We start from the raw sequence: 17787 nt of genomic DNA on the forward strand, positions 1-17787 counted from the left end.
CCTGTGAGCTGACTGATTGTTCTGTTCCCGAGGAACCCTGGTGCCCCTCTGCCATGATGGTGTGTCCCACCAGGAGGAAAGAGCTCAACAGCCACTCAGGGCTTCCCACTGAAACAGCACAAAATGTACATGGAGAAAAAAAAAACCCACAGAATTTTGGGATGCTATGGAATCCTGAACTAGCTGATGAGATGTTAAAATGGCTTAGAGCAGCGATTATAGTTTATGCACCCACCATAAGGTTTTTGGTGTTTTCCTTTAAAACACCAAAAATGTGTTTTAGTTAGGAAAAAAGAGATAGGCCAGCTTTGGTTTTGTCATCTGAGGAACAAGCAACATTTCCCATCCAGCCAGCAAGAGCAGCTCATATCCCTTCAGCACTACTGCCCTGGAGTGGAAATAAATAAAAATCACTCTCCCACTGCACATGCAAGCCAGGAAAAACCCAAAACCTTGGAGAATAAAACAAAGAAGGGGTCAGTGAGGGTGAAGGATGCTTCCCCACACACACTCCGATGAGAGTTGAGGCACATTCTCCAATTCTCAACTGCAACACGTCATGTACATAATTTTAAAAGTAAATTAATTTTCATTCTGTCCAATAGGAATATAAAGAGCTTGTTGGGTTTTTACTGTTAGTGTCAAGAATCTCCTACACATTTAAGTGCACTCATTTTCAAATGTAACCCAATACTAATGATGTGCTTTCCAGTTATTCCCTGAGGCACCTGCACCACAGGCTACCAACACCAGACCACTCAACACATCCAGAGGTTACCAGTACAGCTGAACCTTGTGAAGAACTAAAAACCAACCTGTCCATACTTGTTTGATGAAGTTACAACACTGCCTCAAAAATTGAGAGGAAAAGCTGATAGAAAAATTGGGCACAAACCTCAGTGAACAAGGCAGTACACACAGGTTTGTATTATTCCATATTTGCAACCATACCAAGAAATAACCAGCCATTAGAACAGTTTCTAATTTTTATCATCGTTTTTTTTTTTGGTGGCATTACTGAGCCAAAACACTGCAACTATAACATTTAATTTCCGGTTTTTAAAATGCAATTAAATGTCTAATCCAACTGTTTTTATGTTACAGTAGCTGTTCACATAAATAGTACAGATATGCACTGCTCTTGACAGGTACACAGTCACAAAAGCAGCTCTCTTGTGTTCAGTTTGCTCTCTGTGTAGTGGGGGTTGTATGAAAAGCGTTCTTGATTTCTAAGCATGGTACAATTTTAATTCTTAATGCGTTAGTACAACAGTGCATTGGAAAAGTACTGAGCTTCTACAAAAAAGCTTTACAATTTTAAAACAGATTTTTTTTTCCTTTATTTAAACAAGCATAGGCAATTCTTATATTTCCACAACAAGATAAATATCCCAATTACGCTAACAGCTCATCCTACAGCGTGCCATAGTGATGGGGAAAGGGCTAACATTAGTGTTATTTACACAGACATGTCCAATATTAACCCAGGAGGAAAATTAAAAGTATGTTCAAATGTGCAATTAAATTAATATTATTTTTTCAGAGAGTTGGATTTCTTGCAAAAACTCCTCTATGACTCATGGACACTGAGCTGGGATAACTTCTCAAATAACTCCTCAGAAGCACAATCTTGAGGAAAAACTGTTTATTGGGCTGGGAAGGAGAAAGAACTTAATATCTTCACAAAGAAAAAAATACTTTGAAGTGGGGAGATGTCTTTGGACAAGTGAAATTGAACACCCAAACCGACTAGAACTCGAAAAATCTAATTAAAGAAATTTTCCAATTCCCAAATCTTGAATCCAGAGAAAATGCTTTCAATGAGGGAAGATTCACTCCGAGTCATTACTATACACTGAGGTACCACTCAAAAAGTGGTCATAAAGGAAGTGACTTCTTTGCCCATCACTATCACACCGGCTGCCTGGCCATCACTCAGCTCTGCCTCAGACCACGCTCTCCCTGTTCCCAGAGGCCAGCACTGCCCTGCGGCAGATGGGGCAGGTGGAGTTCTCGGACAGCCAGCGGTCGATGCAGTGCACGTGGTACTCGTGCGAGCACGGCAGCTTGCGGAGCTTGTTGCCCTCCGTGTACTCGGTGATGCACACGCTGCAGGTTTTCAGAGCGTCGCTCTCACCAAAATTCCTCATGGCTAGGTTGTCAATTTGTTCTTTGGTGAGTCCTCTGGGTTGGTCATCGTCATCTTCGTTGAGTAAGAAAAACTGTGCAAGGCTAAGGAATGGTAGAGAACCGCTTTCTTCAAAAGTGACCGATCCCCTCATATTGCGGCCTTCCCGCCTGGCGCCAGATGTGGAGCTGGCCTCGTGCCCACCCTCGTACACCTCCCCCGAGCTGACATCTGCATTCTCATTGCCCGAGGCGCCCCCGCCTCCGCTCTGCGGCTCGGCAGTCTCCACGTTGTGAAAGGGAGCCGACCCGCCGGAATCTGCATCGTTATCGCTGTACATGAAGTAGCTGAGCTCCCCGAAGCCCGTCATGATCTGCCTCAGCATGGTCTGGATGGCGACCGACGTGGTCTCGCTCAGGCCCGTGTTCAGGATCCTGCGGATGGGGATCCTGATGGTGCTGACGTAAGTTCTCACGCCGGCGCGCTCCGAGCGGGAGAAGGTGCGCCGGAAGCCGCCGCGCTCGCTCTCGTAGGTGACCGTGTTGTTGGGGGTCTGGGAGCGCGAGCGGGTCCTGTTGGCGATGCTGTCCCTCTGCCGGTACTCGCCCGGGCGAACTCTTCTCACCTGCAGGTCCAGCACTATGGTGGGAGGCCTCTGCCCAGGAGCCGTGGACTCGCTGGCGCCGGTGCTTTCTGAAGAACCCGCTGCTTGAGGAGCGGGCCTCGTCTCAGGGGGGGCAAACAGAACTGCATTTTCACTTGGCACCTCAGTCCCCACTGTGTGCTGCCTTAACGTCACGTGCTGCCTGGTTCTAGAGCTGCCCTCGGCCTCGCCCGCTGAGGAGTGGTCAAGTGTTTGAGATGATGTGTTGTGATGAGACCTGCGAGGGGCCTCGCTCGCTGCATTAATAGGTGACCTACTTCTATCAGTCCTAGCCCGCGTCCGCCGCTGCTCTGGACTCCTACTCCTGGCTCTCCTCTGCCCTCTAGGAGGGGAAGCCTCCTCAGCTGTCAGCTCCTCCGCACTGCTCCTTTCTGATCCAGGCTGCCTTACAGATGGTGATTCAGACCTTGGAATTTCAGAGTCACTTTGGCTGTTTTCCAAATCCTCCCCATTGGAAGGCTCTACAGATGGCTCATTCTCAGTTTCTGGATTCATGCTCCCATTATTACGGTTGACATTTATTTCCAAACTGAATCTGAAGTCGCCGCTATTTGGGTTAGTCCGGCTCACTGCTCTCCAGGACTGGTTTCCTCGCTGCCCGCTCCGTGTCGTATTTCCAGTCTGTCGGACTGAATTAAGCCAGTCTATTATAGAATCTCCATTTGAAACATCTTCTGCGGACTCTGCACCTGTGAAAAAGACAGGGAACTACCAAAATTAGAGTACTGAGCTAATTTTGGAGCCATCTTTTCCAAGAACATAATTGCTTAGCTTAACAAGTGACAATTTAGAAGTGCTGAATCCTACCGAGTGCTACTGTGGTTTCACAGGCAGTGTGACAATTCTGTAACTACCAGAGCTCTTATAAGGGAGCAGGAGTGGACATTGCTCTAATATGCACAGATAGGCTGCAGCCATCACAGAGCAAACAAGTCATCAAAAGAACATGTATTTTCTATCATAAGTAAATGGAAAGTCACATGTCAGGTGACATAACACATCAATATTCTGTGTTTTCCTTTCCAAACAATTAAGTGATCAATTGACTGTGAAACAGAGAATTAAGGTTGTCCTGAACCTTCACCTGCAGAGCTTTATAGCAAATCTGTCTCACCGAAGAATGAACCCCAGTGCTCAGGTCTGAGCATCTCCCACCAACCACTACAGAAGGGTGAAAACAAAAGCAATGCAGCATCTTTGGAAGGGAAGAATTAAAAAAGAGGAATTGCCAAAAAGCATCCCAGAAGGGAGCAGACAGAAAGGCAATCTTAAAAAAAATGAAATTTAAAAAAAAAAAGAAATAAACCTAAGCAAAACTTTATTTTGATAGAAGTAAGAGATGTGTTATGAATGAAATCTGTCCCAAACTGACCTCTGCAGCAGATATCAGACATAAGGTTCACTGAGTTTTGAACCAAAGCTCACCTTGCACCTGCCTAGGCTTAACTTGTTCCACTCCTGCACTCAAGTTAAGGTCCGTATGGGGTGCTAAAGTTAAGAGTTTTCACAAATACTGTATATACCTCTATTCTCATCACTGTTTTGCTGTGGCGGACCTTCTTTAACTTGGTGTAGCCTTCTCAGCAACTCTTCTTCAGTAATTTCACCTTAGAAAATAAGCAAAATTTTCCAAAAATATTTCCAAATCATATATGTATGGCAAGCATTATCAAAAGCTTCTAAAGAAGGTACAAGCCACTGCTTGTGTTCTGTCTAATTAATTCCTGCCATAATGGCACTGCCAAGCACAGTGCTAAGGGGAAGTTCAGACACTTTAGCACTGCTGTCCCAAGTAAGTTTTCCTGAAGCTGAAATACCCAACAGTTCCATCCTATTCAAGAGAGATGTGCTCTCTGGTTCTGTGACCTTGACAGCTGAGCAGCAATTTTTGTCATCCTACACCCGTTAGGGTGTCCAGCATGAAATATTTGAGGTTAACACTTCCACGAGCAGGAACAGAAGGTTTAAATAACTTGAGTCATTATTTGAATTAGGTATCAACCTATGAAGAGGAAGTTTAGCATGTTGATTGGGAGCTGACATCAAAATGTCCATGCAGAATCTCATAGCAGACTACTTACCCTGGTTACAAACTCCAAACCTCACCTGCACAAAGTCTGCACACAGAGGCTTAAAGGAGACTTTTTGTCCATCTAATGGTTCATAACTGGAACTGGGTCAAATCTGGGTGTTCCTGCCAAGTTGTGCAAACACCAGACTTTTGTATCTGATGAATCCACACCATCCTATGTCTCCACAAGTCAAGGGACCACTTGAATTTGAATGTGCACAAATTAGCCAGAAGCTACTTCCTACCACGGAACACAGCTGCACACACAGACGGGTGAAAGGGCTTCAGGGAACAGAAAATGACACAAATTTCCTACAAGCAAGTCTAGCAGGATGGACATAGCCAAGCATTACCTACCTGGTGTTCCTAGCAAATTGTTATCTCTCATAAGCCTGTAGTCCTCTTCACTCAGGTTGTTCACAAACTGATAGAAAGCTTCCTCTCGGTCTAACCGATCCAGCTGGCTCTGACGTTGGGCTTCTGACTGATCAATACTTCCTTTATCACCAGAATCTGAGCTTTCCATCTTGATGAGTAGAAGAGTACCTAAAAAAGGAGAGAACAAAGCCTTCATGAGAGCAGTGAAATACAGCATGGAATTTATGCATGTGAGTCCAGTATAAGAGTGAAGTACAGGTTAAACTGTTAATGAAGTTTTAGTTAGGATCAGGTTCATCACCACAAGGATCAAAAACAAAGCATGAACCTCCTCAAGAAGTGCAAACAAAACTGATGCCCAAATACTCATCAAAGCAGCAAGATGAACCCAGAATATCATCTGCCATAAGCCTTAGAGCCCATCTTTGAATTCACGTAGTAAGTGACCGTGATTATCTGCTTTCTGCATAAAATATTCCTGATATCACAACTGCCTCTCCAAGCAGCCTTACAGAAGTGTAGTACAAGGCATAAGCCATCCTTGATTGTGCTCTCTGAGCACAGGATTAGGTGTTCCCTGCCTTTTCCTGCCTGCTACAGAAACATCCTCTTCACCATACTAGTGAATTTTAACAGAATGAAGTGGGTATGAACAACTCAAATAAAGAAGATGCTGTTGAACCCTGTGTACAAAAAAAAAGGGGACAGGTTCTCATTCCCTCAAAAAACAAAATCAGCTTTATAGTTTTACATCAAGGGAGGAATTTGCTTTCAAGTTTCAGCTTTTACTGAACTACTGATGCTGATGAGCAAATTTCCAAGACAAAACTCCAGCATATACCAGCTACACTACTGCTTTGAAGAGCTGTCTTCCAGGCTGCATATTTTAAAATATAACCTTCTCATATTGTTTTTCATTTGGATGAAATACTTGACAACATCTCTCTTTCAAGGAAAATAATCGATTAATGCTGTGTCTGTATCTGATAAATATTGTAAAGAACAATGCAAATGCAGGAGACACTCTGGCACTGGCTGTGCCATGCAAATGCATCAAATGAAGATAAAATAACCACTTTCCTTGATCACTCTGCCTCACTACTCACAGCACCAAGAATTTTCCTGTACAACTGGTAGAATCTAGTTACTCAGAGGTGATTAAGAAGCTAATCCTCTGCATGCTAAAAAGCTCTGCAATAACATTCCCCATCAGAAAACATTCCTTTCATTTAAACCATACTTCAAGTGACATGGAAATACTGGAAGAATAAAGCTTTTCTGCTTCTCACTGGAAAATTTCCAACACTTAGACATCTGTCTAGTGCAAAAAGCATCTTTTTTTGGTTTGTCAGCACAGCTGTCAAGTCAAGACTGCCCACAGTTTACATTAGTGCTTCTCCAGAAGAGCAGCACTGCAGGATCTCCATGGGCACTTTATTTCAGCTGCTACGGTGAAAATTAAAGTGCACCAATCACCTCGGTGTGCAGCACCAGAAAAATTCCACAGGATAAGACATCCATTATTGCAGACTTGAAAATTATGAAAGTGTTGTTCTGACCCTCTTTGTCTTCAATTCTAAAGCAGCAGAACCTGAATTTAAGTCAGTGATATTAACTTATTGCCACTCAGGGCTACCGGTGCTGTTTGGGTCTGTGAATTTCTGCCACTTTACCAAAGCTGTTACACCCTTTTTTCAGGAGTCAGGAAGCAGCAGCAATTCCCAGAGTCACTCCTGAGTCAGATGGGAGCCTATCAGCTTTCTCTGCATTTCTAAATCCCTGGAGCAATCTGAAGACTGCAGACTGGCATGTGACATGCGAGTGTGGTGTGCTGTGACGTGCTGTTAAACACCGATAAATGACCCCGTTCACAGGACAGTTGAGCAATACTTTCTGCAGGTGTGTTCAGCTCTGACCCGGCTCGCTTAGGAAATCCCTGTGCCCTTCACATGCCAGGCACTTATTTCTAGTGAGAACACAACTTTTTTTACAAGCTTTCTGCAGCAGAATTATTACTTCAAGCACCATTATTTAAAGACACGCTGGAGAAGATACTTTTAAAAGCAGCTCTCACTGGTTCTGGTAATATCTGAATAAAAGTCTCAAGCAGAATGAGAGACTTGCATTCAAAATAAAACCTTGAAATGCATCAGTTCTTTGGGAATACACATCAAACCTGGAACCACGTGGAATGTCTTCAGAAAGATGGTAATATTAACACCTTCATAAGCATTAGACCAATTCTTCAACAACTCCTAGAACAGGAAGATGCACTACACATACAAAACATAACATTTGTTTACTACTTATTTACTACTTTCCTTTTAACTGAAAATGCTTGCACCTTGGCTACCTTATGCCTACGTGATTCACACATATTTGCCTATTCCATTTCAGAAAATGAACGTGCACCATTCTTGGTCAGGGAAAAAGGGAGAGTCAAAACAAGTCAAAAGAGGGGGGAATTTAAAATCTCTTCTTCACCAACAGGCTGATGTACAGTTCAGTGGGTGATTCTTTAGGAAATGTTTGGGATAAGTCAGTACTACTAATTGTCAGGTTTGCTCCTCTTTTCTCCTCCTTCATCTCTTATCTTCCCTCTTAAACCATAAAATCAGCTAATGGTCAAGGCTGAATAGAGTTGGGATGAATGAAGAATTTAATTTACACAAGGACTTTTCTGCCAGTGACAAATTGCTGTGTTTTCCTATTGCAAGCTACTCACAGGTTACACCAGGCCCCTGTACCCGATTTCAGGATCCCAGAAATGCTGTGCATCTCTCTGGGGTGTTTACACTGATGGAAATACAGATGGCACAGAACCACAGCAGCAACAACACATTCTCCCTACGTGACTGCAGACAGCAAATGGGATGACACACTTCAAAGCAGAGCTCTGATATTAAAACCAGCAGATGAAAACCAGGATGTCTATCCCAAGGCTTCTGCTGCTTTCTGTCTCCTCCCTGTGCCCTCAGCTCATTGTGCACATTGTCCAACACAAGCCTCACCTCCCAGGCTGCTGCAGAGCTCTCCATGGCCACACTGAACCTACTGGAATGTTTAGGCTGCTCCTGCCTCAGCACAGCTCCACAGAGCCCATGTGGCTGGACAGCAGGATTTCCAGGGTGGGAGTTACCATGGCCCTGCACACAGAGGCAGAAAGAACTTGAAATTCTGCCCCTGAGGATGCTGCTCTCAGCTCACACCCTGCAGGCAATTAAGACTGGCTGAAGGAAGCCAGTAATACAGGGAAGCCTGATGAGGGAAAACCAACAGGTGTACAACAAAATAACCAACATTTGGCTATCTAATAAGCAAGTGCAGTTCAACTCTGCTTTTCTTTCTTCCAGTGTAAGGCTTTGTTCTTATCCAAGCTGAAAGATTCAGAATTTCCTCCTTCAGTGTCCCTCCTTGTCAGCACTGAGTTGACACAGGGTGGGGAAGGTCACAGCTGTGAGCAGGAAGTTCAGACCAGCTGGTTATTGCCAACTTCAGCTGAGATAGCCAGGTATGAAAATCTCCTTACAGGGAAGTGAGGAGGTGACCCTCTAAGGACTGCACAGAGCAACAGAATCAGAGACAGGATAAACAATTTTCTCCTGGAAAAAAAACCAAAAATTCTTCAGCAGCTTGAATATCCAGACAAGAGTAACTACAGTGAATTCTTAATTGGTGTTCCCATCCTGCCACAAATCAGAAAAGTATCTTCCCTGCAGTTATGCTTCAACAGCCTCAGAGATTTCCAAGCACAAATGACTGCCTGTCTCCCCACTGCTGCTCCAGACTGCAGTAAGCCCACAAAAGCTATTGTTTGTTACATTCTTCTAATTCAAGAGGAAGCAATACTGTGGGTTGTTTGATAGGGACAATTTAAGAGTACTGGATATTCCCTGAATAACACAAAGTTATCATTCTTACAGCGTAAGAAATATTTTGGTTTTTTTCATGCCAGGTTGTTTGTAAACTAAATCCAGTCAGGAATGTGCTACTGCCTCAAATCTAGTGGGACAGCAAGCAGGGATAACATGTGTGTGTCACCCATTTACCTTCAACAGCAACACAGGCTATCTCCATATTGCACTGCACTTGTGGGCTACAGGATTCTTCCCAGAAAAAGCATTAATGGACCATAACACACAGCAATAAATCTCTAGTTCCTCCTCCTTCAATAATATCTAATATCTCCTGACATTAGTTACCTGAATTGAACACCAAGACACTACTTTACCCTGCATTCCTAGGTTTTTTTACATTTAAAAGAAATCCCATGAAACATTAGAGCTCTCATCAAAGCAACTGGCAGAACTCAGAAAATCTGACAAACCCTGAAATCACTAATTGGCAGGGTTAAATGAAAAAGCGACACCTTAAAATTAAAATTTTCATTAGATTTATAAAGCAATCCTCAAATTTTTACAGGACAAGGCATGGAATTTAATTACACTGAAGAAACAACCCAGCTGCTCATGAGTCAGGTGTGCAAGAAGAAGCTCCTCCAGAACTCCCCCATGTCAGTGATACCGGTATTTCAACCTCACCTGAGACTCTCTCGTGCCCTGTGTGGCAGGAATGTTTCCTGAGTTACCTCACGTCCCAGCAACACAGTTAATACCTCTGGATAAACAAAAAAGAGGATGGCAGTGTGGGTGTTCCAGAGATGTCCTCAGCAGAAGGCCAACTTCTCATTTATGATTCATACCCTCATCTTAATTAGCCACTCCAACCGGCAGAGCACCTCGCTTGCAGTCTACAGAGCTGATCTAACCTTGCACTGAAGGGGTGACTCAGGAGGGAAGCCAGAAGCTCTGACTTGTTTGCTTTGTGTCCTTAGAGGCTGTTTCCCTGCCCAGGCTGCAGGAACATGCCACAGACACTTCAACTGCACAGAAGCAGAGCACAGCTGCGTGTCCAAGCTTTCCACGAACTGTGACTTCAGCAGCGCTGCCGTGCCCAGCCAGGCTCGCTCCAGTTCCATGTCTCAAATGACACAGGAACAGCAGCTAGAACAGGCAGTGCTCTTAGCCCAGCTCCTTCGAGCACAAACTGAACCCACTTCACACACAGCACTCATCCAACCCACTCCACCTCATTTTCCTAGAAGAATTCAAAGTTGAAAAACAGTTTCCATGCCAGTCAGTATCCAATTTCTCCATGCTCTAAACTAGCTGGAAGTAAGGCATAACAGAAACTACATTTTCATCTTAAATATTTCATCACTAAAGTCTGCAAGCTCAAAAGCAGAAGCAAAAACTGTCAGTGAATCCCATCATTAAAGGAAAAAGACACCCTAAGACAGTGAAATGGAAGTTATCTATTTGCATTATACATGGAGCTTCATTATGTCAAGTTTGTTTGGCTTTCTCTTTTTGTGCAGGTGCAAAGCTTCCTTTTGTGATCACACCAAAGGCTTTGATACCACAGGTCCAATACACTCATCTCCATCTTGGAAACAGGAAAAAGGAACAAACTTTTCCAGTTTTCAAAGTGGCATCATGAATTTTGGGATTTTTTTTCCCCCTACTATTGTGGTTTTTTATTACCACTCTGATGAACAGCAGATTTAGGTTCTTATTAGCTTTTTAATAAACCTACCTTAAGTTTTAAAATAAAGAATGTCCTCTCCCTATGTCCTCTTTAACTCAAAAGTTATCATGAAACATGCACCACTCTTGCAAAGCTGGAAGAAAGTTTTGTATTCTATGGAAGTGTTCTGTGAAAAGTGCAGTAAAATTTAAATGCCACTTTAACAAGGAGTGTTAAACATTGATTCAGCTTTTTCACTACCCCAGTGTGTTTCAAAGCAAAGGCCCTCAAACAAGATGTCATTCTGAACATACATTTCAAACAACACAAAGCAAATGAATACTTTTGCACAACAGTGGCAGAAAGTTCCACAGAGTAAAAAAACACCCAACAGACCAGAGAGCAAAAACACTTCAGCTGAACCAACTGCTGAGATAAAGAAGAGAAACACTCACAGCTCCTGATAAGTCAGAAAGAAGTGAGGAAATCAGGGCAGAGCTTAGCAATTCCAGAACACTGAGAGCATGTGGAACCAAGATGGAGCTCTGAAAATAAAATGCAGTAACAACTGCCAAAATGCTGGGCTTTGCCTTTTATCATCTGCACTTACTAAAACAACACTTCTCACATACAAGTGGAAAATAAAATTAAGATAACACTGCCTCTGCCATCAAATTCAGATAGCAGAGAAGAGAAAGCTTGGTGTCTATGAGGTGCAGCACGTTTCCAGCACTGCAGCTCATGAAATGATGCTCTTTTTGCCCAGAAACGAGCTTCCTGCTGGGTCAGCAGCAGAAGGTCCACTCAGAACTCAAAAGAAGTAAAGCTGCACACAAGTAACCAGCACTGACCCTGAGAGACAGGATTGATATCCAAGGACAAGCAGAGTTTTGATTCCTGAAGAAACACAAGCTGTGGTTAGCGAAAACACCAAGCCAATCAACACTCACTGACTTTAAACTAAAAAAGAAAAAGCCATCTTTAAATTCACTGCAGAATGTTGCTGTCTCCACACTAGTGCTGCTAATGCAGGCCCTGCCAGCAGTGAAAGAGCAACAAGCAGAGAATCAGTGCAGCCACAAGCCACAGAGGAATTCCGATGCGTGCGTTCCTGCTCCCGCCGGTACCCGCAGCCCCACAAATACAGAAGTGGGAAAGAAAATGAAGGCAAATTTATCTGAATTGCAACGGGCATCTGCACCATGAGAATTGCATTTCTGATGCCACCCCAAGGCAGGGCAGCCCCAGCATTCTAACAGGACTATGTGCACAGACACCTTGCACATCAAAACCCAGAGTGCTCTGAGCACAAGATGATTTTAAATACTGAACTAAGATAAAATACGTGCTGGTTTTTCCTCTGTTCCATGACCATCAGGTGGTTTTACAGGACCATCCAACCCTGCAGACCTCCCTGAGCCAAAGCTGAGCCCCAACACTGCACAGCAGCCACAAGCTCCCACCAAACACCTCGTATATCCAAACCTGAGCAGTCTGAAGGAGACACAGGCTGCTGTTTATGATCTTACCTGCAGCCAGAACCTGTGCAAAGGCAAATCCAGCCCCTGGGATGCTCCTGGCTATCCCCACTCAGCACACAAAGCTCCTGACTAACTTATGACACTGCTACACTCTTTAGAAGTTTTGCTTTTGAGAAGCACAAGACTCTCATAAAAGTATCTTGAAGAAGGAAATGTTCACATTTGGTTTTATCCCTTCACTAATAATTTTTGCAAGCTCAGCAGCTGATAAGTTTTCACCAAGACTGAGATGAAACCACAAAACCTTGGATAAACACCCACTAATCATGTCTGGATTCAAGTACTTTAACACATGGAAACTGAATTTCTCTACACAAAAAAGAATTCAGGACACTCCAGTAATGTGTTAAGCTACATTAGGCTGGACTTAAAAATCTTTAGACTCAAGTATATGGAGTTAAAACATTATTTTATATTATGCTATGACTGTTGAAGAAATGCACAACACCTCCACTGCACCTGGAATGATTCTGCCAAGATCAAGGGATTAATTTTGATACATTCCCACAGGGAAGAGGAATAAAGGAACAAGCAAGGCAGGTGTATTGATGTAGAGGTGTTTTGAAAACATTTCAATCTAAGGATCATGTCATCCATTCCTCTAAAAAAACTCAGCTACACATACTGGAGAGCAGACACTTGCAACACTCTTGTCCAGGAATTCATCCAGTAATATGGAAAATAAATATGATACAGATGGCAACCACTACAGCATGAAAACTACTGGTGTGTGGTTATTTCAGTGAGAAACATTTACCCAAGGAGTTGCTGATGAAGGGAACTCTGCAGTTGCTGTGCCTTAGTGGTCTAACATAACAAGAAACCCTTAATTTTATAATGTGTGGTGTGTTTTCCCTTCCCAAGACATCATTCCAAGCTATCATTATTTTAATTCCAAAATGGTAAACCTGCAGAGGGAACAGAGTCAGTTTAAGTGCTAAGTGACCACTACAACAAAACTAAATATCTGACCCTCAATTAACATCATTAACTGCCCAAGAAGCAGCCAACTGTTTATTTGCTTTAGAAAGACTTGACAAGTCACTGCAATTAAAACTCAGGGACAAATTAGTGTCAGAAGTTCTTCTGAACATTTGACAAGTATTTCCAAGCTGAAATTACCCAATACTGCCAACATGGAGAGGAAAATAAAAGTGGTGTGTGATGCTACTATTGGGTATTGTCAAGTTTGTATTCTTGTTTAAGAGCTTCTCTGTATCAAGGCTCCACCTTCCTGAGAAAGAGCAATATATTACTATTATTATTTTTAGAATTCAAGTTTTTTTGCTGTGAAACCTTTTGTCAGACTTTTAGTACACACTAAAACCAAGACACATAATACATTTTATAAACAAACCTTGATCATCACTAAGTTATATACATATATATATATATATATATATATATATATACACACAGTATTATACACACCCTGATACTGCTCCTCAATTAAAGCAGACCACTCCAGATAAACACATATGTGCAGCTGGACTTGATAAGGGTTTTGAAACAGAGAAACAGAAACCTTAAATGCCAACAAACACCATTAAAAGGAGCAGGGAAAAGCTTGCACAGGAAGCTAAGGTGACAGAGCAAAGATGACGTGCTGAACTGGGGAGAAACCCAGCACAGGAATAGCAAACACCACAGGTCTGAACAGGTGACAGGCTGATCCAGAGCTCTGCACAGCAGGAGAGGAAGAGTTCTTCTGGCCTGTGTTCCACAACAAGGCTTCTTGCCCCAAATCCCGGTCTGAACCACGGCCATGAGGAGCTGCGGCTCCTGCAGCGGACCCTGAACTGCGGACGGGGCCCAGGACAGGGCTACAGCCACCCCCGCCCCCACCCTCCCAAAAGGAGCCTCCTCCAATTCCTGCGGTCAGCCGGACGGTGCCGGGCCCGCCTGGGCTCCCCGGGGGCAGCGCACACTCAGCTCCGGGCCCCGGTGGAGATCAGGGCGGCCCGGCCGGGGCAGTGCCCGGGGTGACGGAGCGCGGCCCATCCGGGCACACCCGCGCCCGGACCGCCATCACCGCCCCCCGCTCCCTCACGGCACCGCCGATGGAGCCTCCCGCGCCCCGCCGAGCCGGCCCCGAGCGGGGGCTGAGGGGCCCCGCTCCCGCCTCCCGCTCCGGGCGGAGGCCGCCGCCGCCGCCTCCCCCGGGCCTGGGCCTCTCCCTTCCCCGGGCCATTTTGAGAGCCCGCCCCCGCCCCGGTGCTCACCGCCCGCCGCCGCCGCCCGCCGCCGCCCCTCGGGCTGTGGGTGCGCCGCTGCCCGCGCCGCTCGGGGCTGGGTGCCGGCTGTCCGCGCTCCGCCCGTGCCGCTCCGCCGCCGCGCCGCCTCCTGCCCGCTCAGGCGGCCATTTTCTGCTCCATTGTTACCAAGGAACGGGGGGCCGGAAGCGGCCGCCGGCAGCCGGAAGTGGAGGCGCGCGCGGCCCCGCGCAGGCGCGGCCCGGGAGGGCAGCCCCGCCCAGCGCGCGCGGCCCCGGCCCTCAGGGGCCGCCGCCATTTTGGTGCGGGCAAGGGCTGAGGGTGGGGCTGGGTGGGGCGGGGCGGGGATGCTGTGGCTGTCTATGGCTGCTCCTCAGCTCACAGCCCCCAGGCAATGTGGAGAGCACAGGGATCAGAGGTGCCCGCCGGTGGTGCGGCGCAGCCGGAGGGTCCGTGTCCCCGCAGTCCCCTGAGTGTGGGGCTGTTTCATGTCGCCTCAGGTGTGTGTGCGCGCTGGGCAGAGGGGACTCGGTGCCCGGTCGATGGTGGCCAGCAGTGCGAAAAAAACCCAAATAAATACTGGCAGTACTGGCGTTTGTCGGTGCGGATGTTCACCCTACTCTTCGTTCTAACCATGGACATTCCTTTCCCTCTGTACATGGACATTCCTCCACCTCGAACCATGGACATTCTTCCACCTCTAACCACGGACATTCCTCTGCCTCTTAACCATTGGCATTCCTCCATCTCTAACCATTGGCATTCCTTCCCCTCTGTACACAGCCATTGCTTTCTCTCCAAGCTTTGGCATTCCTTCACATCCAACCATGGACGTTCCTTCTCCTCTAACTATGGCAGGGTTTCCCCTCTCACCTGGTGTTGTGTACTACGTACAGCCCTATGAAAACTAACATATTCCTGTTTTCTGACGTGAGCTTTAATTAATTGAATGCCAGATTTCCCATGTTATGTATGGTCAAGCACTTCTGTAGTTTTTCCTCCTCATGGCTGAAATTATCAAGGGCAGCTGAGGTTTGAAAGATCCAATTTTAATGCTCAAAAAGTCATACCTTGAGAAGGTCTTGCAAGGAAGTCATCTTCATAATATCCAATGCATAGAGAAAAAACCTATTCCTGAGCATTTACACCATTTCAGGAAGCCCACGAGACACCTTTGTTTCTCCTTTTGGTGGTTCTTTATAAAAATAGTACTGTCAAGTTGAGGGGGGTGTTGCATTTAAAGGTCGTGGAAACTGTTGAGTCTCTACTCAACAATACAAGCCCAACTTCTAATGTAAATGAAGAGGTTTTATACATTCACGCTTTAAATTTCCCCCAGCAGATTTGAGAACTCAAAGGCAGCCACAGTGTCCAGGCAAGAGAAGAGGGAAGGAACAGGTACAGGGCATATTTCTCATCACTTTTACTTGCCACAGCCTGTGACCAGGAAAGGAAGATGCCAAAATTCTTAGGAATGGAGAGAGGAAGGAATCCCGCTTTCATCTGGAGCAGGTGTAGGTTCCCAATTATATTTTTGTATATTTTTGTTCAAATAACCAGCACATGAAGCAACTGAGTACTGATACACCACAGAGCTGGAGTGATGGAGAAGTGATACCTAATACAGCATAAAACTTGCTTACAGAATATTCACATTTTATGATTTTAAAAGTAAATTGGGGTTGGAAGAGTGAGTTTACATCAGACCAGTCCTTTGCATCATTGCTGAAATTACAGTTAGATTTACTGCAGGGTCAAACCGTGACCTAACAGCTCTGCTTTGACTGTTAAATGTTAGTAAAATTAAAAAACAAAACAAAACAGAACTGAAACAAAACTAAGAGTAAATTTAATGTCACAAAGCAATTTTTTGGTTTTAATGCACCAAAATATTTGTCACTGGGAAAAGTTGCCTTGCTCCTGACCCATGACAAATGGATGTTTTATGCAGGCAGTGCTCCAACCCCTGCAAATTCCAGTGGCTGGAGAAACTGTATCCCCCAAACAGGCTGAGTGTGTGGGCACTCCTTTATATTTCACAGGCACCTTTGAAGCTGGCAAAAAATCCATTCCATTGTCAAAGGTGGGTAATTCAGGGTGATGGGCACACAGTTGATCCAGTTTATCATGGGAAGCCTGAGCCCACGATTGATAAGGCAGCCATGAGTGTGAGTGTTGGCAATCAGCGCAGCAGCAGGACATCCCTGAGTGTCACCTCAAAGGGAATCCGAGGTGAGGGCACTGCCACAGCCTGGTCATGCATCCAAGTGAATCCTGCCTTTCTCCCCACCTTTTCTGGAACCAGGCAAGGCCAGAGCAGGATAAAAGTGCCTTTGTTCAGACACCAGTAACCTAAGCAGTAAAATATTAGGGATTATTGAGCAAAATGGAGGTCAAGCATATTCTGTTTGGATGGAAGGATAAGATGATGTTTTATGCTCCTAGAACAGCCTCCTGACATCTGACACATCATTTTGTTTGTCTCTTTCCCCCTCAATAAAATATATTTACTTGATTAACCTTACCAAAAGTCTCGAATATCATCAAATGGCAAAGCAACAGAGGAATAAAACCTTCTTCTTCACATCTGTCGGTGAGCTCTGACTCCTGAGCAGACTTTGCCAGTTTGCAGGGAGATGAACACCCATGAGGAGCAGAGACAGCAGCTGGATCCTGCTGATTCACACCTTCCTTAGCAGCAAAAACTTGGAGCTGAGGTCCAGGGCACACAGCTGAGGAAAAGTCTCTCCCTCGGTGTGATTTGGTGGATTTATTTGCAAATGCCCTCACAGAGTTGATCAGGTACAGAATAAGCTCTGATTTTTCAAACCCACTTAATGGATTTCAGGATCCACTTGACATTAATAACAATTAATGACCTGTGCACACACATCTCCTTAACAGCTTTGACAAAATTAGGAGCAGTGTAGCAGCATATTTCAAAAAGCTTCTAGGGGAAAATATATTTGCATAGAGAACTTTGCAGTATAGGGAAAAATCCAAAATCTACAGCAAAAGCATGGTGTAATTCCTGCTTAAGTGTTTTCAATTTGCTACTGTGTGTATAGCAAAAGAGAATTGCAACACTTTTCCATGGTAAGTTTAATGTCGTTTCCTTCAATGAGGGTAAATAAATTTGCTTTAAATTCCCCAGGGTTTTAAAAACTGCTTATTAGGTATGCAGTGATAGATGAAAAAATTGTTGGCTTTTTTTTTTTCTAAAAAGATATTAAAATAACTTATTCTCAGTATAGCTAAGTAATAAT

The 17787-nt window shown here is 44.8% G+C and overlaps 1 protein-coding gene across 4 annotated transcripts; it reads right to left on the reverse strand.

The window, feature by feature from the left end:
- Positions 1-262: 262 nt before the first annotated feature.
- On the reverse strand, positions 263-14581 carry RLIM (ring finger protein, LIM domain interacting). Of its 4 annotated transcripts, none has more exons than XM_054289940.1 (4): positions 14531-14581; positions 5221-5409; positions 4316-4399; positions 263-3481 (listed from the first exon to the last, which is right to left on the reverse strand). In XM_054289940.1, the coding sequence occupies exons 2-4, from the start codon at positions 5387-5389 to the stop codon at positions 1947-1949; spliced, it is 1788 nt and encodes a 595-aa protein (XP_054145915.1). In that variant the 5' UTR covers positions 5390-5409; positions 14531-14581; the 3' UTR covers positions 263-1946. The 4 variants fall into 4 exon arrangements, with proteins under 4 accessions (XP_054145915.1, XP_054145917.1, XP_054145918.1 ...); XM_054289942.1 differs by lacking the exon at positions 14531-14581 and adding an exon at positions 13834-13851; XM_054289943.1 differs by lacking the exon at positions 14531-14581 and adding an exon at positions 8253-8270.
- Positions 14582-17787: the final 3206 nt, after the last annotated feature.

The sequence above is a fragment of the Melozone crissalis genome, unplaced genomic scaffold (genome assembly GCF_028551555.1).
Source record: "Melozone crissalis strain CALT ecotype California unplaced genomic scaffold, PUWL_Pcris_2 ptg000068l_1, whole genome shotgun sequence".
Lineage (NCBI taxonomy): Eukaryota > Metazoa > Chordata > Aves > Passeriformes > Passerellidae > Melozone > Melozone crissalis.